The 18,227-nt window shown below is 45.1% G+C and overlaps 1 protein-coding gene across 3 annotated transcripts in view; it reads right to left on the bottom strand.

Annotated features, from left to right (window-relative positions):
- Window positions 1–18,227, bottom strand: part of LOC137191680 (transcription factor HIVEP3) — a 42,364-nt gene continuing 24,137 nt past the window's right edge. For 2 of the 3 annotated variants that reach the window (XM_067601974.1, XM_067601973.1), the window contains 8 exons: window positions 11,082–13,440; window positions 10,117–10,406; window positions 7,779–9,803; window positions 7,450–7,595; window positions 3,529–3,704; window positions 3,258–3,359; window positions 1,880–2,529; window positions 1–1,708 (listed from right to left, as the gene is read on the bottom strand). In XM_067601974.1, the coding sequence (XP_067458075.1) occupies window positions 1,052–1,708; window positions 1,880–2,529; window positions 3,258–3,359; window positions 3,529–3,704; window positions 7,450–7,595; window positions 7,779–9,803; window positions 10,117–10,406; window positions 11,082–13,089 (6,054 nt within the window). In that variant the 5' untranslated portion in view covers window positions 13,090–13,440 and the 3' untranslated portion in view covers window positions 1–1,051. The remainder of the gene's footprint in view (window positions 1,709–1,879; window positions 2,530–3,257; window positions 3,360–3,528; window positions 3,705–7,449; window positions 7,596–7,778; window positions 9,804–10,116; window positions 10,407–11,081; window positions 13,441–18,227) is intronic. The other variant, XM_067601975.1, reaches the window with a different exon arrangement.

Here is an 18,227-nt window from a genome sequence, read left to right as displayed (position 1 = left end):
TCTGGTGCATTTTTTTTTAATTTTTTCAATGACTAGAAATTTTGCTGTGTGTGAAATCTGCAGGGCACTTGATCCTCCGGTACCAGCCAAACTCAATCCCTCATCTTTGTCACCAATTCAAGTCACAAAAACATCATGTAAAAGACACACATATGTAACAAAGAAAACGTCATTTTTTTTCCAATAACAAAAAAGTAAAAAAAAAAAAAAACAACAACTTCCAAACAATGATCATTGTCATCAAATAACAATAAATAAGGAGCGCTCTTCCCTGTACAGAGATATATTCTAATCTAAAGTCTTTTGTAATAAAAAATAGAACTTCAGTGCATTTCCTTTCACACGTTTCTGCTGCTCCTTCAATATATCCTCGATGCGACTCTTGGTTACCCTGGCATTAAAGCAATGGCCTGAAGAACAGAAACAATAAGAACACCAAATATAAACCCTCCTTGACGACACAAAAAGCGGATATAAAATTTCACAGCCTTCTCTTTGTCAATGTGTATTGTACACCTCAAAACACAAACCTGGACAGAAAAGGCACAAGTAACTACAATTTGAGTAATACTGGACAAAATTTGGACAAACAAAAATGGAATTATTTTTGATTTAAGATTTTGGTCATTTACAAATGTATTCATATTCATTTTACATGTATTTAAACAGACATTAAGATTACCAGTATCAATAGAGATACAGGAGGGATATATTCATATATATATATATATATATATATATATATATATATATATATATATATATATATATATATATTTATATTTATATGTATATATATATGTATATATATGTATGTACATATATATATATTTATATATATGTATATATATATAGATTTACAGAAACATTATTTTCACAAAGAAAAAAGTGCTTTTTTTTTATAACAAACCTGAATATTGCCAAAGAACAAACATTTAAGTTAACAATTGTATTGAAAACTGTATAAAAACAAAGCAATTAAAAAACAAGACTAGTGTAGCAACCAATAAAGCAAAAATGGGATGCATGATGCATCAAGGTGTAGACACTGTTAAGTTCTCTGGTCTGCTCTGGCAGAATCTCCTTTAGCTCCTCCCTCCACCAGATCACTTCCAGGTAGTGGCTCCTCCCCCTCTGACTGCTGTTCAATGACACGCGAGGCTACGTGGGCTGCTAGACTGAGGGGTGCTCTGGAAAGACTGTCTCTGACGCAGCGTTCGGTGGTCTCAGTAGCAGACCTGCGGGTGTGGGCGGAGCTATGTGAGCTGCCATATTGCTTTGAGTCTGTGGTCTCCAACTCCGGTTTGGAACATGTTAGTGCTGCGCTGAGACCGCACCGCCCTGACTGGCTGGTTCCTGCTTCCTGGTGCTCTGACCAGTGGTCTCCAGGAGTCCTAAGCCCTTGAGTTCTGGGGGTCCCGCCCCAGTATGATTCAAACCTGGCCAGTGACGGCCCCTCCATGGGGGGAGACGTTGGGGACGAGGGGGTGGTAGGATGGGACCTTGGTCTGGCCTGTACCATTTGGATCCCTCCAATGGGGATCATCAGATAGGGGACCTTGGCTTGTTGGGAGTGCATGGGAAGATGGCTGAAGATGTTGTCCGCTGCTTGGTGGCCAGGATAACCCTCACAGGTGGAAAGACGAAAAGCAGGTGGAAACAAGCTGGTTTCTGATGTTTGCCTTTCCCCTGCTGTACCACTTTTCTCCTGTAGGGGGAGCAAAGACTTCATCATTACAAATTATGAACGGTCAGCAGGGCAGGTACTGTGCACTGGGAGCCTTCACCGGAGGAAAGTGCAGAGAACATGCATTGTAATGTTGTCTGTTTCTCTAATTAAATTTCTAGGCACAGATGCAAACTAATAAAAAAGACTTACTGGTTTGACATGACTGCCCTTTGTACCGGGGCTCTCCCAGGGCAGGTATCCAGGGGTCCTGTGCTGCAACCCGAGAGGAGAGGGAGGGGTCTGAACTTGTGATGACCGGTAGCAGCTGGGAGAGATGGGACGAAGAGGAGAAAGGGGTCTGATGGGAGATGGTCCTCTCTCAGGTGAAGGTGAGACATGTCGGCCAGGTGAGGACAGCTCGGTCCTGGGGGAGAGGCTGTGAATGGGCGAGGACAGCTCCAGGCGTGGGGAGAGGCTGCGGCTCGGGGAACAGCTCTTGCTGCTGGGGGAAAAAGCCCTTTGTGATGCCTTCCAGCCCCGCTGGGAGAACAGTGCTCTCCTGCTGCCTGGTGAGGTGGCTCGTCGGCTGTGCCAAACCCCCCTCGGGGAGGGCTCCTGACCAGGGCCCAGGGGCTCGGGCTCAGGGGTGCCCTGCTGAGAGTGTCTGCTGCAGCTGGAACGCCCCCCTGTTGATGGATGGGTGTCTGACGAACAGGAGGATGGCGGGTCATCATGAGATGCGGACTCCTCTTCCTCATCATCGTCGTCATCGTTATCGTCATCATCCTCAGACTCCTCCACATCGGAAAACTGATGTTCCTCCTGTTCTTCTGAGCCACACACACGTTCATCACTTCCTACTGAAAAAAACATACATTCTTCAATTTACATCCCTTTACATTCATTTTGTAAAATTTAAAACTCCTGCACTGACAAAAATCCTCACACTGAGAGACATTAACAGAACAATTTTCAACAACAAAGGGTTAGGACAGCGTGCTGTATCTTTCTGACAAACCTCACCCACCACCCATCAAACCCATGTTATAAATAGACCGGAATTTAATTGAATAGCACCATGCCTCTATTCACAAACTATCTCAACAGCCTTGTGAATGGAAAGACGGTTTAAATGGCACGTCCTTGGCTGTGATGAGTGTAGTCTGTCAGCAAGAAAAGGACGGCAAGGGGAGGGGTAGTAGAGGAAGGTTAGGAAGCAGATTGTGAGGTGGCTGGCTTTGAGGCTCTTTTGTGGCTTTGACGGAGTGGGCAGACGTAAGTGTTGGAATGTGTATTGTTTTATGCCAGCGACACATCCTTGACAACAAGGTATACTTGCCAGACTGCCACAACTACATCAGGAGACTGTGGAATGCTCTGTATTCTTCATTTATTTATCTTATACTTTTTTTTTCCATGTTTCTTATGCAAGGCCAAAAGGGAGGAGAATAGTACATGGTGTTGCATAACCTGTCAGTGCTGAGCAGCTACAATTCTTCACAGGCAGAAGTTCATCCAGCTGTGTGCCAATATTTCTCTACAGTGGAAGGGAAATATGTGAGATGGCTCCCCATCCCCTCTTAAGTACCTGTCTCCTCACTCTCTGGCTCGTCCAGGGATGATTCAGATACTCCCATTGCCTGGCATTTTTTCCCATGAGCCTTTGACTTCATGTGTTTAGTAAGGTTCCCTTGGAAGGAACAAGAAAAGCACATTAAAACTGCCCTCAATTTACACAGGGCAAGGAAAATGAGGATATGTCAACAACAGAATGTTGCTGTAAAATGTCATCACCACACAAAAAGTAGAGGAAAGAAGAGTAATAAAAATCATGTTTGAAGTGTAAATTGTCCCCTTACCTTTGGTTTTGAAGGCAAAGTTGCAGTGTTTGCAAATGTACGGACGGACGTCGGTGTGTGTTCGGATGTGCTTCTTCAGCATGCTGGGCTTCTTACAGCGGATGCCACACTCTCCACATATGTACTTTCCCCTGCCGCGACCTCGCACGTAAACATACTCTTCATTAGATTTATACCTGAGACACAGGGAGACGGAGAAGACGTGAGCAGAGAAACAAACAGAAACATAAGATTTGGTCACAAAATCACAAATTAGAGTCACTTTAATATAGACCACTGATCTCACTGCCTGGTAGAATGTGGCAGCTGAATGTATACTGTATATCCAGCTTCTCCAATGATCAGAGATAACCAGATGTAAGATTTATAATCAATTGAACTAAATTGATTTGCACTATTAAAAGTGCATTAAATATTTTTTGTCCACTTGGTGGCTGAAAAAACAACACTGACATATTATCGCCTTGTAAAGTTGTGTTAGCAAACAGTTGCCTAATAACACATCCAACACAGAGCGACAAACATCAGGTTACAGTTGGAATTGTGTTTCTGGCCTCTTGGTGAATGTTCATTCAATATTGGTCTCCACTAACTCATTTGAAAAATATCTGGCTGTTTAGCTGCCAAATGCTCCACTATATTCACTAGCTTTTCTGTTAGTCATGGTGCTGGGCAAGTTATGTACAGTTGATTTATCAGGGCTTTTTCCCTGAAAACTTGGAAACAAGGTTATGAGAAGGGAGTTTGTGGGCCGAAAAAACCAAAACAATGAACTACAGAGTGGGGTGATAATTGTCTGAGGCTTTGTCCCTGCGAGCGTCCCCTCATTTGACCTGTTGTTCTAATAAAAATATTGATTTGTGCAGCTTAATAATAATGATGACTGTGGATGTGGGTTTGTGTTTTTTTGGCACAAATACACGCATACACATGCACCCAAAACGCACACACGTACACAAGAGAAACTGGGAAACAAGGCTCTCTTTATGGAGGCGGGTTAGGGAAGCCCCACCAAAACCCCAGCAGCACTGAGTCCCTCGGTTGTTCCCTCCACTACACCCTCGGCACACAGAGAATACCAGCCATTCTGCTGTGTTCGGGTGGCCCTGCCAACAACAGCAGCAGCTAAAGAGAGGGAAGGGAAGCCTGGCTATGGCCAACAACCTAAAATAGACACTATATATAAAAATCAACAGCACATTTGGGTCTATTCTATAAAAAACATTGTTTATACACAATCTTGATGTTTACCAAAAGGCTATTTGTGGACATAGTGGACCACAGACATGTTATATTTGAATGAATTGTCCTCTATGAAAAACTCCATCTGCTCTCACTACTTATGAAGAGACATACAATCCATTCTGAATTGTAAATATCCAATGTGTGCTGACTGTGTTTAATTACAGGATATGCACCACATCTACAAGAACCCAGTCTGTGAATGCTCCCTGTTGTACACCAGAACCAATAACAGGAAATCATAACAAATTGTTACACAAATGTAAAATAGTCTCAGCAGTGGCATTATGTTGTATTCATTCAGGAGCTGGCTACTGTTCACTGGCATGTATTTCTTGCCACTGCTAATAATATCCACCCACATCTCAGGAAAAACAAGGCAGAAGTTGCACTTCACACATTGAGCATTAAATCAGCAGCACGTCTCTCGATAAACTCAACCGACAATCTGCCCCCGCTTGTACTGTAGCTTTACGACCGCCATGGCAGATTGGTGTCGAGAATATCACTTCCAACCAGAGTGTGATTGATTGATAAGGCAGTTGAATTTAAAAGCAGCTGCAACTGAATGACATTAAAAGGCATTTCAATCACCATTTGGCAGGAAACAAGTTCGACACACCTAATCCTCTTGACAAACTCTGCTCAAAGGGAACGGTTATACTCTTTAACCAGTGCAGTTAAAGTGTTATGACAAATCTGCAATGTTAACCACTTACACCAAGGAAATCAATCTGCACGTTTCAACAGAATCCAGAGGAGAGACGGTTCAGCTTGTGCTCTCTAAGAAGGATTAAAGCTGATGTTCCATGGACTTTTGCTGCCACCAAGAAGGAACAGCTATGCTTACTTAATTGTTGAGACAACTGTTATTGAGGAGAAAGCTGTCTGGATCCCACATCGTTTTCTTTAGCTACGTGATACTAATAAACTCTACAGACTCCAGCAACACTCTTTCTTAAAGGAATCTCTGAAATTGGATCAGAATTCAATTGTGCAAGTCACTGGAACATAAAAAAAGCTGCATGATGCATATTTATATTTAAAAAAGTGTTGCTTGTTCTCCACAATAAAATGAGCGGCACACAGTCATGATTTCAAAGTGTCGACAAAAGGGAGATTGGGATAATGAGTCCTAACAGAGTCAGGGTACAAAGCACTCTGTTGTGTTCAAAGTGTGGTTAGCTGTGCTTATTTGCATGCATGAAGAAAATACAGGACATCAAGGGACGCAGGTATGCCGAGAGAGAGGAGACAGAGGAAGTTGGGAGGGTGTAGCATTTATTTACTTTGTATTTTTATATCCTTTCAGAAACACACCCATCTACAGTATACGTCCACATACTGTATGGAAGAATGAGTGACATTAAGTGACAATGAAAGAAAGTGACATTTGGTTTTCTCTTATCGTACACCCTTCAGTGGACATGGATTTTGTTACTAACCAGCTATAGCAAATAGTACTAGGGTAGCACCACCTGTGTCCCCCGTTTTTGACAGAGGGAATGAAGAGAAAATAATAATAAAGTAAAACTGGAAGAGCTGCCAGAGAGAAAGAGGCAGCATGAACAGAGGGAGAAGGGTGTTAAAATGAAGACAGATGAGCGGAAGAAGGAAGAGAGCTGTAGGCTGTTTATGGATGAAAATGCACTTCCTGAATGTGTGTAATGTGTGGCTGCAAATGATAAAGACTAGTAATTAGTGCCTTATCTACTGTTAAGCAGACAACTCTTTCACACTCAATCTGTGTGTACATAAGCACAAAAACCAGGCCTTAATTTGTACGTGTTGACACACACGCACACACACACACACACACACATATAAGCAAAAGCCCTCCCTATAAATCTCTTATATCTCCTCCTGAATATCCCTCTAAAATATTTCCATGTCCATCAAAAGGAAAACCAGTGTGTTCTCATTAATTTGGAACATTTTACTTTTCTCCATTACACTACAAATTCCATCTTTTCTTTCTCTTCCTTTTTTATTTCTTATCTATTTCTAGAATTCATAAAGTTCATGGAGTTCATTGAGAACAGAATCAGCTTCTGGGGAAACTTTCAGCTCTAAACACAGTAAACCTTGGAAGTGAGACAGGCTCCACTGGAAAAGCTCACTCAGACATTTATGGAAAGCACACATAGAGTATGTGTATATGTGAACGCAGTGAAGTACACAAACACGTACAGGTTTGAAGACAAATACATCGCACCCCTACACGAAAATCATGACTATGACTGTGATTACTTGCAGATTTCTTCATACTGTGACTCTGTCTCTTCTTATATAAGTGTAGAAAACAGGTATTAATGAGAGCCTCACAAAGTGAAGTTGGCGACAACCTTTTCCCCTTCACACATTCACATGCACTCACACACTGCCATCTCTGCAAATTAACACTTCTAAAACACAGAGATTCATGCCAGCAGTAAGAGGAAAAAGCTTGGCTACAGGTACAAATGAAGTCCCTGCGGGCTCCACTGCCTCCCATCTGTTACTGTAATTTTCTGTGCACTCTTGTCTGCTCTCCATAGTTACTGTTTTGCTGTCATCAGGCATTGGTTTGTGACAGAAGAACAGATTACTTGTGTAATGAGGCACTGCCATTATTCGCAAATATTGAATGTTGAAATTAAAAGATGTGCGTTTAAACGGTCTTACTCTCGTAGCTCTTACCCGCCTTCGAAGATGCGAACACGAGGGGCCTCACTCTGTTTGGAGGTGGAGGGTCCTCCCTCTTCTCTCATCTCTTTGTTTTCCTCCTTTTCATGGTGTTGCTGATCCTTTACTTCAGTGAGGGTGCTGGGTGGGGTGGCATGTACCTACACTCAAGACACACATAGGAAAATTCAAAACAACTTAAAATAAAATGTTATATTGTTAACTGTTTTATTGTTGAGCACATTTAACCTAATAGCTAATTCTATAGAGGTTTAGTGTCTCTTTAACAGAGTCGTCTATATCAACCTATAAATACAGTAAGTGTATATTGTGGTTATGTTTACCTCTGACACACGTGGGGTCCTGCTACTGGCAGGGGGCAATTTGCTTTGGGCTGGGATCGGGGCCATGGCCATGGTGTACGTCTCTGAGCTGTGCTTCTGTTTGGAGCACAGTAGAGACAAGGCCACCTTAGTGCTGAGGCCCGGCAAGTTAGGGTTGTGAGCACTGACACTCCAGGTAGAATAAACTGAGGTGCTGGGGTCCCTCTGTGGAGATGGGTTAGGTTTGACATAGTTCCGGTAGCACCAGTTGACTGACGTGGCGGTGTGGAGGCTGGGGTATGAAGGGGTGCTTGGTCTCTCAACCCCCTTTTCCACAACTAGCACCTCTTCCTTTTTTTGACTTGTCTTCCCTGTTGACTCCTCCTCATCCTTTTCCTCCCTGTTAGGTTTCCGTTGTGCTTGCTCCTGCTCCCCCTCCACTTTAACAGCTGTCACCTCAGCCCTCTCTGATAGTTTCTTCTCTCCTTCTTCCAGTTTTCTCCCAGTAGCTTTACTTTCGTCCTCCTCTCGTACCTTCTCCTCTACATCCTCCTCCTCCTCTCCAGCCTTATGTTGCTCCCCCTCCTCTTCCTCTTTTACCCTTTTCTGGTGACGCTGGGCCTCTGTACTGAGCTCCAGACTGGCCGCAGGAGAGAGCATGCGTTTACTTCCTCCAGCCCCAAGTGGACCGTATCCCTCCCCAGATCCTGAGGCCAGCTCCACAGGCAGGGACAGGGGAAGGAGACTCTTGATGTCTGGGGAGGGGACCTTCAAATAAGACCTCTGCAGTTTGTCCCTCTCCACCTGGCCCATGATGACCATAGCTGTGCAAGAAATGGGCTCCTGTGAGCAGGTGGAGGCCAGGATCTGGGACAGGGTGGTATACATGGCACTAGCATAGGTAGGTATATGGGTCTGGAGGCGTACTGGCACCACAAAGGACACTGCTGGTGTAAGCTGCGCTAGGCATGTGGCGATGACTGGCCGTGGGTGGTGGTAGGAGACTGTTACAAGGGATTGATGGGTAAGAGCAGAAGACATGGAAGAGACAGAGGGTCTGCCCTCTGTAGTGGTAGGGGAAGGAACATGTGCACTAAGTCTTGGAGGAGCAGGCAAGTACAGAGCCGGACTAGCTCTAGTCCTTGAGGAGAACTGTGGAGGAACCAGAGCAGGAAGCTGATGGAGTGGTATACCCAACCGCTCTGCCATGTGGAGCTGTGCTGGGTGTACCTGTATAGGTGGGGGTGCTGTCTGTGAATGTAAGAAGGCTCTGTGGATGATTTGGGTGGACAGCACTTCAGAGATGGCTGTGGTGACTGGGAGTAGCTGGGATAGTGATCCTGGAAGGAATGCCTGCTGGCCTCTGGGCTGTAAAGGGAGCACATCCTGAGAGAGGATTCGTGGCTGTAACAGTTGCAAGCATTTCCCTGTGGCTTCCAGGCTGAACCGGGAGCTTGCCTCAATTGAATGGAGAGGAGGATGGCTGGAGCGGGAAGGTCCAGGCTTAGGACTCTCTGCTCTGGATGACATGCTGGCCCCCTCCTCTTGCTCAGGTTCCCCTAAGGTGGCATGCTTCACAAGGAGACACTTTCTCCTTTCCTTCCAAGAAGATGCAGACTGCTGAGGGGACAGGGAACCATAGTCAAAGGACTTACTTCTGGTCTCTGAGATCTGCTCTGTTTGTTGGGGGCTGGCTGGGGCCTGCTCTGAGGCTGAGCGCCTCATCTCCTTGTGGCTTTGGTGGTGTTGGTGGGAAGCGGATGGCACCATCAACATTTGGGAGCTTTGGCTACTGGAGGCCCAGACGGCAGGCTCCGATCTTGCTGTATCCTCAAAAGAAGTAGAAAGGCTTGAAGTGTGTGAGATGTTGCTCTCTTGACTGGGGCTGCGAGGCAGAGACACAGACTCAAAGCTCGACTCCCCAGAGGACTGGGCTGCTTCTGCCAGGCGGAGTCTCTTCTTCTTTGGTGGCAGCTTCTCTGCAGGAAGCTGGGCCAGAGTCTGGCTACGCTGAGGCCACTGGAACTCCTCCACTCTCTCTGCCTCCTAGGACAGATAAATAGTTTACCAATTTAACATCCTATGTGAGATGAAAAGAAATTGACTGCTCACCTGCTCAAAAATGTTTTTAGGACATTTAAGTTAAAAACAGAATTTAAATCAAGAAGGAAAACACCCTTAAGTCAATGCATGTTTCACATTTATTTAACATGAAACCTGCAATGATTTAAAAACCTTGCGTTCTGTGGGGAGGCGGATGAAACAGATGAACATTCAGTGATAGATAAAGGCAAGGTGGCGAAATTGAACAAAACATATAAAAATAATTAGCCAAATGCTCCTTTAAATAATCATGTACCTTGGATGAGGATGCTGTCACTGGTGGTGACACAGATGGCATGTCAGCATCAGGCTCCACAGTAACAAGGATCTCTGGCACTTGGATGTTGGGCTGGCGGATGAGGCGAGATGTAGAGGGTGATGGTTTTGGCTCGGGTTGTTGTGTTTGCTGACTCTCTCTGATGTCTGGTTCCTGACTTTCCATGGATATACTCTCCTGCTTCTCAAAAGAGCTTGTGTGTTGGATGACAGACACACCCTTTCTGTCCTGCTGCTGTTGTTGTTTTGGCTCAGTCTGTAAAGAAACACCTAGAAACAAGCAAAGTGATACAACACATTAGCTATCATATTATATCGGTATACTGCTTTTAAATTATGACATGTTTATGGATTTATGGAATATAAGTTTTTAAGATGGTGCCACGGATGGCTTCCCCTGTGTTGCACGCTAATATTTTTTTCTGTTTTAAATGTGCAATACATTTCACTCACTAGTGTATATCTGAACAGGCTGTATACACTGTATGTATATAATGTAATGTCTTTTTTTTTTTACCATTCAATACTTATGTCAGCACTCTTATGGTTCACAGAAACGGTTTCACCTGTATATTGTCATTCCTTATGTATATTTCTGAAGATTTAAGTGTTGTTATTCTGTATAAGTACACTGAGAGCCACTAAACCGGAGTCAAACTCCTTGTATGTGTGAACATACTTGGCCAGTAAAGATGATTCTGATTCTGATTTCATTCCCTTCTCAGTAGTGTAGTGTAATTTCACACAGTAGCTTTTCCTTTGTTTTCTTTGCTTTACATCAGTGATGCAGATGCAGATACTGACTCGTTATGTATATATTTTAGTATTCAGGTTTCTCAGATATCAAAGGAACAGAAAAAAAAGTTTGAAAGAAAAGAAACTTATTTCTCCCACAGGATCATGTTATAATTTTATCTGCTACTGCAGGGATACACAAAAACAAACCTGAGAGGCTCTGGCTGTGCTCCGGTCTGCTTGGCACTGGAATGAGGCCTGCAGAGCTTCCTGACATGGCTACAGACCCAGGGCTGGGAGGATCCTCCTCCAGACTCTCCTCTTTCCTCCTCTTCCTCACAGCCATGGCCAGCGCTTTAAACTTATAGTGCATCATCATCTGGGGGCGATCCTCCCTGCATGTTTTACTGGCATCCACACTCTCTTGTTCCAGTGTTTGCTGTCCTGGGCAGATGCCTCTGTGGGCCTCGTAGCCTTCACTGTGTTGGAAGCGGGACCCACATGCTTCACATTCAAACAGGCTCAGACTCTTCTGCTGTTGTTGTTGCTGTGGCTGCCTGGCTAGTTCAGTGCCTCTGGCTGAGGAGGAGGAGGTGGGACCGGTCTCCTCCAACATTAGCTCAGCTCCCAAGGGAACTTCTATGGCAGGCTGGCGCCTCAGCATACGCTGGGCATGACCAGCCCTCATCTCTGCTACCACCGCTTGCTGCTCATCGAATGACTGGCAGAGACGGTAACCTCTGGGAGACATGGTGCCAGATGTGGAGGGCTCTTGTTGGCTGGTAGATGATGGCATTGAGTGGCTTCTAAGCAGAGGCACTGTTGACAGATCCTGGGTACTTGGCGGATCAGTCTCAGGATTGTGGGTGTGCCTCAAACCGCTGGGGCCGGGGACCTCTCCTTTGGGATCGAATGCGTATGGATCTTTAGGGGCGGTAAATTTGGGTGACTCCATGCTGCTCTTCCTGGACAGAGAGGAACGTCTGGGCTTTACACTGTCAATCTCACTGGTGTCTACTACTGCTTCATTGATAGTGATGAGCTTGGTAATGTGTTCTATTACTTGAGTTTTGGGTACAGCAAAGGGAATGGTCTTCTCCTCCGTTCCTGAGGATGACGAAAGCGGAGAATGAGGCTGCTGCTGATGGGAACCACGCTGCTGCCCGCCCAGCCTTCCATATTTCCCTAGAATAATTTCTGCGTAGGTTTTGGCACTGGCACTAGGAGGACTAACTTGGGACAGATCAGTGCTTCCTGATCCTGAGAAGTAGCCAGACTCTGTGCTGCCCTTACTGCCAGGGCCTAGAGAAGAAGATGAGGTGGAGAGGGAGGAAGGAGGGTCATCTGGGGAAGCCATGGGGGCACGTTTCCTTTCACTAAGCCTCAGTGCCAGCCTCTGCTTGACAGCCTGGGAGTCTTCAGGCCTCTGGCTCTCCTCTGAGCCTCCAAGCAGCTCCTTAACACCTTTTCTCTGCTGGCCCAACATCTCCTTAGAGGAGGATTTTCTGTGTTGGCCTGTCTCCTCTTCAGACTCAGTGCTTTCTCCCTCTGCGGGTTCCTGTGGGTCTTCTCCAACGCCACTGCCCTCTGGTCCACTCAAACTGGGCTCATCACGACGGGACGCCAGGCCTGCTTTTATGCGATGGGCATGGGACTTGCGGTGTTTGTACAGGTTGCTCTTGGTCTTGAAAGAAAAGCCACAGGGGACACAAGGATAGGGTCTTTCTCCTGTATGGGAACGAATGTGTTTCTGAAGAACGCTTGGCTTGGCACATGGACGGCCACAGAAAGTGCACTTATATTTCCCTTCTTTTTGGGGTTTCTTCTCCCCTCTTCTGGGTGAGCTGACCCCTTCTCTGCCCTCTTGGCTCGACTGAGATGGGACTCCGTGACCATGCTCACCCTGGGTGGAGGAAGTGGAGGGGAGGGATGAGGTTGATGAGGAAGCTGGAGAGAAGAAGCTGCCGCCTGAGGGACCTGGGGTGTCTGATTGCTGCCATGCTACTGCTTGCTGCTGCTGTAACCGAAGCAGAAGGTCAGTGCGTTTGGGTTGGCGATTTTGCAGGCGGCCCAAGGCTCTGTGTACAGGACGAGGATTAGGAGGCTGCTGGGGCTGCTGAGGTGGACAAGACCCTTGTGAGGATTCAGCTGACACATGCTGCTGCTCTTGCCTTCCAGAGCGCTCCCCATCAGCCGGACGGCTGGGCTCAGCCTCCATAGAGTGGGGAGGAGGCCTCACAGACACGCAAGGGAGGGCTCTCTGAGCCTCATGGGGCTAACCGCATGGCAGCAGGGAGGTCAAAGGCAAGGGATCATCGACAGACTGAGTTGTAAATCACAATGAAGGGCCTTTTTCAGTGTGGGCCTAAAGTTATTCAAGAGGACCAAACGCGGCATCATTAAAAGGTGCCCTGGAGCTGCATGGATGCAGGTAAACATAGATCATCTCTCTGTACAAAGCAGCTCTGCTTCTGTCCAGCCTCAGCCATTCTAACAGCCCTCCCAAGGTCTTCTCTGCATCTTCTTTGTTGGCTCTCAAGAGTGTTAGCGGTTCAGCTTCCGAATGGGTCTAAAGAAACACAGAGAAAGACAAGCATTGAGTCATGAAAGTGGAAACATATTAATGCATATATTAGATTCTCTTTTTTTTCACGGAGAGGTATGGTAAAGTGCTGTGGAAATATTAATGTTCAAAGTGAAACAAATATTCACCTGTTCTCTTCAATATGCAATTTAAAAATTGCATATTGAAACAAAAGCAAAAACCAAAAAGAGAGGTGATAAAGAAAGGTTTAGCTCTGTTAACTTGAGTCGTCCCCAGAGCTCATTACAGCAACTTCAATAAAATCAAGAAAACACACAGGACCTTGTGAAGGTGACTTACACTTCTTGACATGCTAAGGGTTTCAAAGAAGAGTTATGTTGGTAGAGTAGAAGGCCAAAATCATTAGTGTCCTATTATCAAACTCCTCATTAAAATATGCTTCCACATATCATATTTTGACAAATAGGGTTATATTTCATGGTGTGTTATTGTAAGAGATGTGGGTGTGTGAGATGGAATAAAACAGTCAAACACGTTTTGAGTTTTCCTCATAACTTTTTAGTGAAGACCGAACACAGATCAGTATGCTGCCATTACACTTCTCCTCTCAATCAAAACCACTCGCTGTCTGAACAGCGCCACCCAACCAGAGCAGCTGACACTAGAATATCATTCAAACACTGCAATCACCAAACATATGCAGACAAGATGACAGGCAACAATTCAATGAGAACACAGTAAACCCATGTTTAAACTCATGTTTACATAAGTTTTACCCATACACCACAACTTCACTCTTACAATATTGAGTGGGGTCAGTGTTGTAATGGGAACATTAGCAAGGTAATTACCTCAGCAGCATGTTATTGCTGTCATCTGTGCTGGCTTCACCTCTTAATAAGCAGATTGTGTGCAGTGATTCAGGAGACAGAGGCAAACCTGCTGTAAATCTATTTAGAAATGTTAGGTCAAGATGTTCTGTTAAAAAGACAAAATGATCTGAGGCATCTAGTACTATGTGCATGTCCACACAGTGTACAAACACGTGTAAATCTCTTTAGAATTTAAATAAAAACTAAAAACACCTTTCAAATTGAGACCCCTACTCAAAACAGATGTATCTGATTCATATCTGACCCATGACTAGCCTACTCTGCAGGAGTCAGAGCAGCTGAGGGCCAGCCAGGCAGCATCCACAGCACTGGCACCAACAGAGGAGACCACAGTGTCAGGGCAAGGAGTCAAAACAAATGTTGGCTATATAGCCTATGCATATCTGATCTGGCAGTAAACCTAAAGGGGGTAAATGGAGGGGGCTGTTTTCTAGTGGATAACTGTGTTTAACTCTGTCTAGTGGACTACTGGGTCTACACCCCTCACACTCTACTATTATACAGCCACCAGGGTGCAGTATTTATAAGGGGCCAAGAGTGGTTGCTTGCTACGAAACTCATTGAGAGAGGGTACTGTGAGACCTTTTATCAAGATAGATCTATTGTAATATTTCCCACTCACACACTGCTAGAGAGCTGCCTTTATGAGGATCCAAGTACGGCTGATCATGAAGACTTAGAGATGAAGGTACGGTGAAATCTCCTCTTTTATCAAGATGTATGTGCTGTAATATTTCCCCACTTAGTACAAATCCTGCACTCCGTCTCAACTCGAGACATGGGATTCTTGCGCTGCAGCCAATCAAAACATACTCTGGGAATGGATGGGGCCAATGATAACATTTTCACTGAGCAGCCATGCTCAACCGCTGACAATCCCAGCAAAAACCTCATCCAGAGTATCAATCATCGTCTGAGACATTGACACTACTCGCAGCTCCCCGACTCTGTCTGGAGATCAGCACTCACTGAAGGAGGATGCTGTGTGTGTTCACCTCATAGCTGAAGATCTCTGTGATGATGTACACAACATGCATCGCCTCTGACAGTCAAGAACATGCCCGGAGAGAGGATAATGAGGGACGGGGGCTTCGAAAGTTTCACATTGATACAGAGCAAATGCAGAAACTGACTGAGAGGAGGTGAGAGAGAGAAAATGTATAGATATAATATCATAAATATTCATAAGAAGTAGAGTAAGAAAGAGTGCAAGATGAAGTGAGAAGAGGTGGGGAAGAGAGAAAAGAGTGAATCAGTGATCCAGAGGCTGAATAAACAGGCCCAGGCAGAAGACTGCAGCTTAAGGTGCCAGCGGTGGCAAGGCAGCACTGACAGTTTTTTTTTAATGAGCCATACTTCTGCTCTCTCTCCATATGTCTAAAAAAACCACTCTGCACAGTCAGCCTTCATTAGAGCCAGTTTACACTGGGAAAAAAAAGAAAGAGAATCACTCTTCCTCTTGGAAACAACTTGACAGATTCGCAGCTCCATCTCCACATTCCCCCACATCTGCTAAGGACCGATCATCTGTTTAGTGTGTCTCTCTCCAAGCAGACCAGTGCTTTGATAACAGCAGATTTTTTTTTACCATCAACAATCAGCAATTAGGCAGCACAACAAACCAAACCAACACCATTAAAAATCACTTCTCCGTTTTCATTTTGCTCGTGTTTCACTTTCTCAGCTGTACAGGAAGACTTTTGTATGTATATATATAGCTTTTTCTGTCTTGAGCTATGGAGTTACATGTAGATAAGTTAGATCAGGAGGGAAAGGGGCTCACAAAGAGTTAAATATCAGATCCTGTCTGAATAGTGTTATTCCTCACACACATGAACATAAGAGAGGAAATTGAGATGACAATAAAAACATTAAAAAGTAGAGAGGGAAAGGGTTAGAGAGGCAACACAGTGGGAAAATATGGGTACAAAGTGAGTGGGTCTGGATGTGAAGAAAGATGATGTTGTGCATAGAAAATAGAAAGATTGAGCAGGAGGGAGAGCACAAAAAGCAAGACAAACAGTCCTCCTCAACCCCCCCCCCCCTGTAATAAATGTGGTTGGTTATCAGAGTCTAAGCTTAATGATCTCTGGCATAGCTGTTGATGCAGCCCTTAAACAGGACGATTAGAAGGTTTTAAGGTTGGGGAGAGCACTACTTACATTATTCATAGCAGCCTAGACTGCCAGCTCTGAGCAGGGGAAACACACAGTCAGGGCCTTGCCAGGAAGATGAGGGGAAGGAATGCCAGAGTCTAGCCTACATTAAGCCAAAACACACACACGCACGCACACCCTACAGCGCGCATACAGTGTTACAGTACGACTCCCCCAAGAGCTGTACCCGCTAACTCACAGCAGCCTTAAATCTACTCTGACAGATCTGACCAGCCAATCAACTGCACTGCCCTGAGGTGACCTGCCCTGGTTCTACTCAGGCAATCCTCCTGCTGTTGGACCAGGGGTTTTTCTTTCTCATCGTCCTCATTCCACAGACATGACTTGTTATCAACGGCGCCTCAAATGCACTGCGGGCTTGTATACACATATTTAATGGAAATCAGTTACTTGTAGATGAAAATGATATCAAAATAAGACGTCACACACACCTTGTCTAACCTTATTGATGATGGTGGGGCAGGGCTTTTCTCTGTGCTCTATTTTTAGATTGTGGCGCTAACAGGAAACCACTGATGCAGCTGTTATACAGTGCTATTTATTTATTTATTATTTTGATTGAAGGTCAGATTAAAACCGCAAAGCTAATATTAGTAGCCCCCCCCCCACCACCACTACCACCACCACCACCATTTTCCCACCTCCGCACCATGTTGAATCATCGGTATGTTTATTCACAGAACAGTCTCATGGTATCTGCAATGATTTGTTGTGTGAACTAGTTTCTGGTGTCTGTGCCTAAAATGTGATTAATGACTGGTCCACAGAGAGTAGACGAGAGAATGACTGAGGAGTGCGTGTAGAAATGTGTGTGTATGTGGGGTATGTGTAGATATGCAAAGAGGCTTTGTCAGCAGAAAACAGGCCCTGATGCAGGTACCCAGGGGAGCCCTGACACACGGAAGAGCTCACACTCCATCTCCTTCACACACACACACACACACACACACACACATGCTGTCACACACTGTCTCCTTCCGTCATCTCTGCTGCATCGATCAAGTCCGGCAGTTATTCTTCTACAACTGTAAATCCAATAAAACAACCATTTAGCTCAACTTCTGCTCAGTAAGTAGCGCAGGAGCTTTGCAGCAGTTTTACAGTTAAAACTTCATTATCATGCACAGGAGAGGACGACCGAAAGATTTTGTGTTATTTCCTCATCAATATCTAGACGTATTCATGCAGCTGGTAATGATGGATAAAAATATGGGCTAAATATTAAATTACCTTGTGCCCCGAGAAGAGATAAACCCTCTTAAGTGCTTTTTAAAAAAATGTGCTGTCATACCCCCACCCAAACACACACACACACACATACACACACACACACACAAACAAACACACACACACACACACACATCTCTCTCTCTCTCTCCCCATTCTCTCTTACTGGCGGTAGCCTGGTGCAGGTTCCCATGGAAACCAGCCTACTCTGAGCAACGGCAGATGGAGAGGGAGCTGGAGGTCTAAATTTATCTCCCAGCATCCTCTCTGACTACAGGCACACACTGGCAGCAGGAAGTGAGGAGAGGAAATGCTCGGCCTCTGCATGCATTGACAAGCTGGCATGACCCTTGACATCCAGCCCCTTTGAGTGACGACGGGTCGATGTCACAGCAGACGAACACATACGGTAGCGTCTGCGACAGCTTGAACCGCACTAGTCCTAATCTCAGTGAAGCGTTACAGCATTTGATCTTGCACAAGAGGCTCTGCAGCATTCTCTAAATATAAGGTG

This window comes from Thunnus thynnus, chromosome 10, assembly GCF_963924715.1.
Source record: "Thunnus thynnus chromosome 10, fThuThy2.1, whole genome shotgun sequence".
Lineage (NCBI taxonomy): Eukaryota > Metazoa > Chordata > Actinopteri > Scombriformes > Scombridae > Thunnus > Thunnus thynnus.
The sequence above is the reverse complement of the archived record's forward strand: the minus strand, read 5'-3'. Positions and strand labels throughout refer to the sequence as shown.